Genomic DNA, 10,254 nt, shown 5'->3' with positions numbered 1-10,254 from the left:
TCTATTTGTTAACAAGGCGTAGAAACATGATTTTAGTTTCTGCAGGGATTTGAGATGCTCATAGTGAAGATTTCCCTACCATAATTAAAGTCCCATACTAGAGCAGATTGTAAGCTTGTTTCCAGAGCCCTACTCTAAATGGAAGCAGATTCTCCGATTGTGTATTTTTTACTTTACATCTTTCTGCTTTTACAGAGTACCAGTGGTATTTCTCATCGATGCACCTGAAAAATCCTCTTCCATTTAAAGGGCTTTTTTTTTTTTTTTCTTTGCTACAGGTTTGGGAATTTGAAATAAGCTCTTAGCAAAGTTTGATAAGTAGAAATTATGAAAATTTTGAGCTGCAGGGAAACGTGCCCTGAAAGCATGGACATTTGAACTATGGGTTTTACCATTGCTATTTGAGTTTAGTTAAGGTTCTGCTTCTTGTATTTTATCTGTGCAATTATTGTTGCAAGTATTCTATTTCTTTGATATATAGTGCCTTATAAAATCCATTTTTTCTTTTAATTTTAAGTAGATAAAATAGTTCTGTTTTATATTACCTCAACAATAAATTCACCATTCACTTCCAGCATCACCTGTTTGAGAAAACACAGAGTTAGCATATATTTGCATAATTTAAAGGCAGCAGTGTTATAAAAATATTGATGGTACTCTTTTGTTATTACAATTAATAATGTAAAATAAACTATGTTAGTAGAAAATAAGTAATACTGACTTTTTTTGTCTTCAAAAGGCTTTTGAACTTTACAAGAAGATGAAAAGGTAGCTCTAGGGTTGAGGAGGTGGCTCAGAGGTTAAAGTGCTTGATGTGCAAGCAAGAGTTTGGATCCCCAGGAACCCTGGAAAAGCTGGGCACATCGGCACCCATCTGTAGCCTCAGCCCTGGGGAAAGGGAAGCTCCCTGGGCTTGCCAGCCACTGTAGCCAAAACAGCAGAGAGCTCCAGTTTCTGGGAGACCCTGCTCAAAAAATGAGGTGGAGAACAACAAAGGACAATCTGTGACATTGACCTCCCCATGCACATGTATGAGAGTACCTTTACATGTATGCATACACACATGCACACCACACCCACACTCCCTGCCCCACGACTCTCCAGCAAGATAGGTTAGGACACCCGCCCCTACAGAGGTGCTGTCAGTTCAGTGGAAGGGAAGACCAGACAACTCAGGTTATCAAAGTGGATTGGAGAAAGGTCTCATAGGGGAGTAGGATTTGAAAAGGTCTGTGGGATAAGACTGTTTTCCTAAGATGTTTCATAAGATGAGGAAGAAAGTTTCAGCTGCAGGAAAACAAGACCATAAGTACTAAGGCACTAAAGTTCAGAGGATGTTGCAGAAATGGTAACACTTATTACCAGGAAGGTAGAAACACCATGGAGATGAAGTTTGGAATGCCAGCTTGGGGCAGACCGTAAACTGCCTTAGGCCTGTTACAGATTTGGACTTCAGGAAAGTCTATGGGTGACAAAAGCATTGTCTTTAAAATGTTTTGTTGCCATGAAAGGAAGATGCAAGAGGAATGTGTGACGCTGAGGCACTTGGGAATCAGCACTTGCTTAAGTGAGACACGGCATGAGTGCCTGTGCTGAGGAGGCACTGAGCAGGAATGGAGATATCAGCAAAGACTTGACTGGGCTCATAGGCTGAGGGATGTGAAAGGAGGGAGAGTCAGAAAATTCTGTGAGGGCATCAAGTGGAACAGTTTGAGAAGATAAACAAGGGCAGGTGTGGTAACACATTCTGTACTCCCACTTCTGGGGAGGTAGAGACAGGAGGGTCAGGAGTTCGAGGTCATACTCTCATACTCAGTTACATAACAAGTCAGAGGCTAGCCTGAGCTATGTGAGCTCCCATCTCAAAAGAGAAAAAGACAAGTGAAGTGAGCACAGAGAACTCATGGAGAGTTCTTGTCCTTGTGCAGGGAACAGAAGGGAAATGTCTAAAAGCAGAGGGCTGAGATCAGTCAAGAAAACAGAAGGGACAAGGTTCTGGTATGGTTGGAGCAGTCTAGTGTAAGGAAGAGGAGAAACATGGAGGGTTGAGAATTAGGGAGAGTTGAGAAAGGATATAGGATAACAGAAGCATCTAGAAGGATGGGGAATGAGGGCAGCACAGTGGTGAGGAGTTAGAGCAGGAATATCTAACGACCTGTGGGTTGTACCGAGGTCAACGAGCCTGGGCCCTGGGAAGATCCTGGTATCTCAGAGCAGGAGGTCGTTGTTAACTTTTGCAAGTAAGATATCTCAGGTTGAAGGAGTCAAGAGAAAAGTTCCTGAGAAAGTGGAAGCAGCAATTGTGGGCTATATTTTAACAAGTTGGCAGATAAAAGAAACATGAGTGGCTTGATGTAGCTCAGGGGGTTAATTAAATTATTAGATTGAGACTGTTTCTTAGGTTGGGAAATCATGATGGACAGGGATAGGAGAAGGGTTCTGTGGAGAAAGAGTGATGGAGAGGGTAGTGGAGAAAGGGGTAGGGAGAAAAAGTAAAGAGGTAGTTGGAGTCGTGATATAGAAATTAGGAATGGCTGGATTTGATGTGCAGATATTTGATGTGATGGCCTGGGATGTAGCTCAGTGCTATCGCATTTCTTTGCGTGAACTGAGGCCCAGGTTTCCATCTCCATCACCACAAACAAAACCAAAAACAACAAAAAACATGAAGATAAAAGAGTTAGGCTTGGTAATGGGAAATAATATTTCTCTAGGATGGAAAAATATGCTGAATATATGACATATTGTATAAAAAGATGCACATATATATGCCATGTATAAAATAAATATGTTTTTGGACTGAGAATGTAGTTCAGGTGGTAGAATGCTTGCCTAGCATGCACAAAGCCTTGGTGATCCCCAGCACCACATAAGACTGGGTGTGGTTCCAGCACTCAGAAGGCAGAGGCAGGAGAATCACAGATTTAAGCTCACCCTTGGCTGCGCAGTGAGTTTGAAGCCAGCTTTTGCTACATGAATATGAAAGCCTGTCTCAAAATATGTCATAAAACATTTTCAAGGGGCTAGAGAGATGGCTCAGTGGATAAGACTACTGGCTGCTCTTGCAAAGGACTCAGGTTCAGTTCTCAGCACCCACGTGGCAGCTAACAACTGTCTGCAACTCCGGTTCCAGGGGATCCAACCCCCTCTTCTGACCTCTGTGGGCACTGCATGACACAGATACACTTAGGTACATGAGGGCAATACACTCATACACAGAAGATTAAAAAAAAAATAAGTAAAAAATTAAAAAAAAACATTTTCATAAAACAGAATGCAGCAAAGACAGAATGCAAGGAAGACAGGAAATCATTGTGAGGAATAATTGGTGGAACGTTGTCCGTATTCCAATGTACTTTGTGCTTTTTCCCATACTCCTTTGTGCTTAGTAGAAGAAAAGAATTACATAGAGTCTTACCACTGAAAGACTGACGGTTTTAATTTTCACTGCAAATGCATATGCAATTGTAATTTTTAAGATATTTTAATTATTTTATTTTATGTGTATGAATGTATTGCCTGCATGTATGTAAGTGCACATGTGTTGTATTGTGCAGTGCCTGCGGAGGTCAGAAGAGGGCGTCAGATTCCCTGAAACTGGAGTTAACGGACAGTTGTTGGCTGCCATGTAGGTGCTGGGAATTGAACCCAGGTCTTCTGCAAGAGCAGTCGGGGCTCTTAACTGCTGAGCCATCTCTCCAGCCCTGCCTGCAATTGTAATTTTTTGACCGAAAGAAACTCTACATATGAATTTGTGACTTTTCTTTTGCACTCACTGATGACTATGGTGGAGTTCCCTGTCAGTGAATGCATTTAGACATATGTCTTGGTGGTTATGCCATCTCTCCAGCCCTGCCTGCAATTGTAATTTTTTGACCGAAAGAAACTCGTATGAATTTGTGACTTTTCTTTTGCACTCACTGATGACTATGGCGGAGTTCCCTGTCAATGAATGCATTTAGACATATGTCTTGGTGGTTACCTTATAAATCTCACAAGTAGTGGTTTGTTCTGGTTACTGGGTATTAGAATAACTAAGAACCCCATACGCTCTACCGTGAGGACTGCAGACTAAATCTCATCTGCATTGCTCCGCCACCTTTTCAGTGGGAGCAGGCTAGAAACCCTACCGTGGTGAGGTCAGGTCTGTGAGCACGGCACCTGACACCATTACTAAGAAAGTGTTGTAGAGATGGCTGTCAGTAGAGCTCTTGCCCTGCAAGTGTGAGGACCCATTTAATTCCCAGAGCCCATGTAAAAAGTTGAGCATGGTGGCCTGTGCTTGGAATCCCAGGGATGATGAGGTGGGTGGTAGAGACAGGAAGAACCCTGGATGGTCCCTGGCCAGCTAGCCAAGCCTACTTGGTGAAGTCCCAAGCTACTGAGAGATCCTGTCTCTGATAAAAAGTGCAGACGCCTGAAGAATGAGACCAGAGGCTGTCCTTTGATGTCTGTGTGCATGCACACCCATGTGCACACATTCAGTATCTATGAATAGACAGACAGACAGACAGACACACACACACACACAGAGCTCCACGCTTGTCTCTCTTCGACACACACACACACACACACACACACACACAGAGCTCCACGCTTGTCTCTCTTTGCTGCTTGTCCTCTCCCTCTCTTTGATATTCTCCCAGGCTTCTCCCTTCCTCCCTTCTTGACACTCTCTCAAGCCTGACAGAACCACAGTAGCATCATCCCTTGCTTGCCCCACTCACCTTTGCTGAGGACAAGGGACGCTAGTCACAGCCAGAGCTATAATCAGCCAATAACCTAATTTTAACTTGAAAGTGGTGAGAGTGAGTCTAGCTGGCTTGTGCTTATGCATCAAGTAGAGATTTGCCAGGTAACTTTCCTTCTGTAGTGGAAACAATTTCACCCTGCTTTCCGCTTGTGTTCAAGCCTACAAGACTCCATTGCACGTATGTATGCAGTGCTAAAATAGCAAGTGATCATGTCCTTGAGCCTCCATTCTGTTGACTGTTACTTATTCAACACCTAAAGCTTTTTTTAAACCATCTAGTATTTTTTCAAATTATCTGATGTTTGTCTGAATTCAGATAACATTTATCTGTGCCCAGGACTCTCAGTAAGTATTGGTATTTGTGTTGACTGTGAATAGCTGATATCCACAGATTTTGTTCATGAAATCTTGAGAATATTTGAAATGAAAGATATGCTTTCTCAAATCTTTCTATAGTGACTGACAGCTACAATCTCTCATAAGATGGAAAGAACACAAAGGATAAATTTTAAAGTATTACAAATACTGAAAGTAAAAAATAAAACATATCACTTTTAAGAGTAGGTAATGAAATCTAAATACCATGGTCATTTGATGCACACTGTCAACCACTAGAGAAAATATAAATGACTCTATTCTTTAAAATCAGTGTGGAGGTTCCTAAAAATGCTAAAAACAGATCTATCACATGATCCAGCCATATCACTCTTGAAGATACACCCAAAGGACTCTCTATCCTACTACAGAGATGCCCGCTCATCCATGGTCACTGCTGCTCTATTCACAATAGCCAGGAGATGCAAACAACCTAGATGCCCATCAACTGATGAATGGGTATTGAAAGTATGGTACCTTTACACAATGGAATATTATTTAGCTGTTAAGAAAAACAAAATTATGAAATTTGCAGGTAAATTGATGGAACTGGACACAATCATCCTGAGTGTGGTAACCAGACCCAGAAAGACAAACATCATATGTTCTCTCTCATAAGTGGATGTTACCTTCCAATCTTTAGATAGCTGTATTTCAATTTGAAAATCCATAGAGGTCAGGAAACTAATAAGGGGCTATGGGGGAGGGGTAGTTCATAGGCGGGGAGAGAGAATGAAGAAATATAAAGGGGGAAATGGTAATAATGGAAAGGAAGAGCTAAATGGAGTGAGGAGTGGGAAGGCAGGTAGAGGAGGATGGAAGGGGAGGGGTAACAAGTCAGATGGGAACCTAATACTATAGACACTTCTTAAAATATATACATATACAATATAAAAAGAGTTTAAATGTAGTTACTCTACAATGGGAGTTCAGTGGCCCTACCCAGTACCACCAGCTAGCAAATAAAAAGCCCAGTGCCAAGAATGGACATGTTCTGGAGCTGTTGACCACAGGGCTTCCACAAACCCTGAAACGATACCGACTATTGCTGTTGTTCTTGGTTTCCCACCAGAACTTGGTTGTAAGAGCCCGAGGTGGCAGCTCTACAGTTATAAGGAACTGTGTAATTGAACAAACAGCAAATATGGAAATTTTGATGTGAAAGCATTAAGTGTAGAAAGTAAAAATGTATCAGAAATATTTTGCAAAAAGATGGGAGTTTTCCAGAATTAATTTATGAATAAGTATGTCATTAGGATTGAAAAGGTTCAGCATTTTATTTGGCTTCATTTTTCAGTTGTAAGTAGTAAGTCCTGAGAGAACCTGTTCATGTTAATAAGTAGATAATATCAGAACAGTTTTCTAGCAAGGTCATTAAATTCTCTTTCTTTCAGCAGCGAAGAGTGAAGCTTCTATAGTTTGAATCCAGGGTCTTGGACAGGCTAGGCCACTACTCTACCCCTGAGCTCTACCTCTAGATATTTTCCTTTTTATTTTGAGATAGCATCCCACCAGCTGCTAGGGCAGGCTTAAGCCTTAATTTTCTGAGTATCTGGGATTACAAGTTTTCCCCATCAGGACCAGCTCATTAAATCCTTTAAACTTATTCTGAATTATATGACCTAAATCCACAAATCAATCTATTCTTAAAAACATTTTAAATTGAGTTAGTGAATAAGCATGCTCAGATATTGACTTGAGGATATATATGCTTTTATATTCTTCCCTATAGGTGTGGACATCTACACAAACACAGGGAAGTTCAGGATCTAGAAAATGATTCCTTTAAAACTGTGCCCATCATGGAAGAGGGGGTGGAAAGATTGTAAGAGCTGGGGACGTGGGGGAAGGCCATATGGAAACAGAGTCCTACAAGCTCCTGGGACCCTGCTCATATGATTCTATGACAATGGTGTCATCATACTCAAGTCCCATGCACACTCAGGCAGACAATAACCCAGCATAGAACTGGGGAAATGAACAGAAGACCCCAATCTTAGCTGAATAACTATTGGTAACTGATTACTGGTAGGTGAGGAAGAGATGATTTTCCTAAAACAAGAGACTCTAGATATGCTGACTAGACCTTAGTGGATGGACTTGCACTGGGGAACGTTGGGGGATACAGACTTGATACAATGGGTCTTAACATGAATGGCAGAATGGGTCCCAGTGGGGGAGGCTATGGGAGGGTGCCAGTGGGGACAGGGGTATAAAGATGATTAAGATTGTTTGAGATATTGTGTATAAAATACACAAAAATTCAATAAAAACAAATTTAAAAAATATTTTAGTTATTATTTTTATGTATATGCATGTATTGCCTATGTGTAGGTAAGTACACCCATGTTGTGTAATGCCCGTGGAGGACAGAAGAGGCTGTTGGATCCCCTGGAACTGGAGTTTTGGACAGTTGTTAGCTGCCATGTGGGTTCTGGGATTCAAACCTGGGTCTTCTGCAAGAACAACCAGTGTTCTTAACCTTTGAGCCATCTCTCTAGCCCCAAAAACAAATTTAAAAGGAAAAAAAAACTGTGTTTGCACTTGTACCATTTGAAGGAATCACACACTTCAGCAAAAATACCTTTCGGAATTGAAGCATTGCTGTGATAACCAGTATACACTTGAGGTTAAATAGTTGATATTCCGCATAGCGTTTAGCCTTTAGCTGCGGTTTGATCTCATATAAAGCAATGTAGAGACACAAATTCCCAAGACTTAGGGGTAGAAGAAGAAGAAGAGAGTCCATCTTGGTTCTGTCCTTTGCTAGCTGGTGACTTTGGACAAATCCCCCGGCTCTCGCTGTTTCAGGTTCTGATCTAAAATGATTCAAAATGTGAAGGGTATGGACTCGGCTAATGTAAAGAGGAAGGGAGAGCGAAAGAAGTGTTGTGCTGCAGAGAGTGTGCTCGTGGTGCTCCTTGATATATGAAAGCACTAGTTATCAACCAGATGTGGAAATTGATTCATAGAGAGAAAATGCTTCTTGCTCTCTCCACGGAGCCCATCTCAACTGAAGAATGACCACCAGGGCAGCTAAGCATCCTTGCATACAACTGCACAGCCTTTCTCTGTTACTGACCTTTGTATTTGAAAGCCAGGTCAGCTGCAGTGCCTGATCCCTGGGTAGATTTCTTATCTAGCAGCACCATCTAGCATAGGTGATGGAGGTCCTGTGGTACCCTCCTGTGGTTCCCTGCTCAGCTGGCTTTACTGAAGATAGCTACAGTGGACAAGCCCTCCTCTTAGTCCATCACTTCACATAAAGGCCTCCCTGAAGGAGCTGAGCATGTTTGAGTCTGAGACCTCAGCCCTGGCAGGAGACACCTCACTATCCAGGGAGAGACCTGTGAATGAGTGGTTCAGAAGGAGCATAGGAGCATTAGCTTGTCAAGCTGTACCAAGTCACACAGCTGCATGAGCCTCAAGCTGAAAAGCTGTTAAGGGCTGCTGGGTAACTGGAGAAATCTCTTGCCTGGGAAAGTCATCTTTTCAGAGCGTATGTGGGCCAGGCGTTCTCCTCTGATGTGGCTTAGCTTGGAAGCCTGGCTAAAAGACACCCACGTACGAGGAAACTGGCTGAACCAGTCATCACAGTGACAGAACACTAGAAAAGGGAGGTGGAGGCACCTGCCGTTGAGGGAGCAAAATAACCAGATGTGTGGATGTCCGAAATGGATTACTTTCTGTGGACCTTGGTGATCAGACAGGTTTTCATCTTCTCTATTTCTCTGGTGTTCTTATAATAAATTACATTCGTGGAAGGCCCCATTTCAGGCAATGTGAAGGTGCCTCCAAGATAAATATGTGTCTGTGATAATTTATGAAAGCACAGTGAAAAGTGGGGCTAACAGCAAGCTACACATAAAACAGGGTAACAGAAAAAGAAAAAAGACCAGAGCGTATCAGACATTATAAAAGAAACACACACAGGTTGGATGTGTACCTGCGGTGGAGAGGGAGTAGATATTGATAAAACCGAAAGAGTGTTTTGGTCTTGAAATATTGGGTTCATCCATAGACTGTTTCAATTATGAGTGGTCTGATTTATTTCTCTCTTAAATAATTTTTACTTACATGCCTTTACTTTTCAGTTATTGTAATAAGCTGAAATAACTTTAAGGGTAAGATGATTTGTTGCTATAATGTGATGGAATGGCAATACAAAACAGACCTGAACCCAGAAAGCCAACTCCTCTGGTTTCAGTTTATGATACCCAAGCTCACTCTGAAGCCCATTACACATGTTAAAGCAGCCTACTGATGTGTGAGTGGGAAATGGTGTTTGTAGGACACATGTTAGAAACTAAATCTATTCATTTACTGGAAATGGTTTGGTGACAAAAATATGACAGATAACGTTCTGACTGGTCATGGTACTTTCAATTCCAAGGGGAATAATAAAATAAGCAACATTCCATTGCCAGCTATTTTTTAGCAAGTACCAGACATTTTTCTGGGCCGTTTCCCCCTTTTTTACTATTTGTTCCTGGTGATGTATAGATAGACTCTAAGTCCTTACCTGGCCTGACTGCAAGATTAGAATTCATGCTATTCTGTCTGTATTTATGTTGACAGTGATAGCTACTGAGCAAGGCTTTTTTTGTCTCTATGACCTGTCTTTTTGATGTCCATTTTGGAGTCATTTGTACACCTAGGACCAACTTATTAATAAGCAGTTCTTCCCTGGATAATGCCTATAAAAATTATTGAGTAAAGCAGCTGCCATCTTCCTAGGCATAAGGTAGAGATGCCAATTCCAAGTCTAATTATACCACTTTTGTTTGTAATTGAAGGTATTTCAAGTAATGGCTTTTCGCTTGTTAACCGTGTAATTTTCTACATAGAAAGGAAGGGCAAACATTTCTCATGCAAGTAATATCTGAAGGCTTCACGCTGTCACTGCTGTCTCCCAGCCTATCATCAGAACTGGTCTGAGTCAGTGGGGAATTCCAACTGTGATCCCACTTGGAAACCGGAAGGAAACATCACTGCAACCCAGTCAACGGTTCCATTGCACCATGAGCAACTTTTCCCTGGCTACATTGGCACTACATAGGAACGCCTCATCAGATTAGGGGTTTAGGATGCAGAAGCCTCTGAGGGAAGACACGTATCTTTTTTTT

The 10,254-nt window shown here is 41.7% G+C and overlaps 1 protein-coding gene across 1 annotated transcript in view; it reads right to left on the bottom strand.

Moving 5' to 3' along the window:
* Dsg4 (desmoglein 4) overlaps positions 1-8,280 on the bottom strand; it is a 36,713-nt gene extending 28,433 nt beyond the window's left edge. The window contains exons 1-3 of the mRNA XM_008828854.1: positions 8,211-8,280; positions 2,637-2,710; positions 546-581 (exon numbers count right to left, since the gene is read on the bottom strand). Of these exons, the coding sequence (XP_008827076.1) occupies positions 546-581; positions 2,637-2,710; positions 8,211-8,280 (180 nt within the window). The remainder of the gene's footprint in view (positions 1-545; positions 582-2,636; positions 2,711-8,210) is intronic.
* Positions 8,281-10,254: the final 1,974 nt, after the last annotated feature.

This window comes from Nannospalax galili, unplaced genomic scaffold (assembly GCF_000622305.1).
Source record: "Nannospalax galili isolate Female #2095 unplaced genomic scaffold, S.galili_v1.0 scaffold252, whole genome shotgun sequence".
NCBI classification, from domain to species: domain Eukaryota; kingdom Metazoa; phylum Chordata; class Mammalia; order Rodentia; family Spalacidae; genus Nannospalax; species Nannospalax galili.
This window is presented reverse-complemented; position numbering and strand designations above follow the sequence as displayed.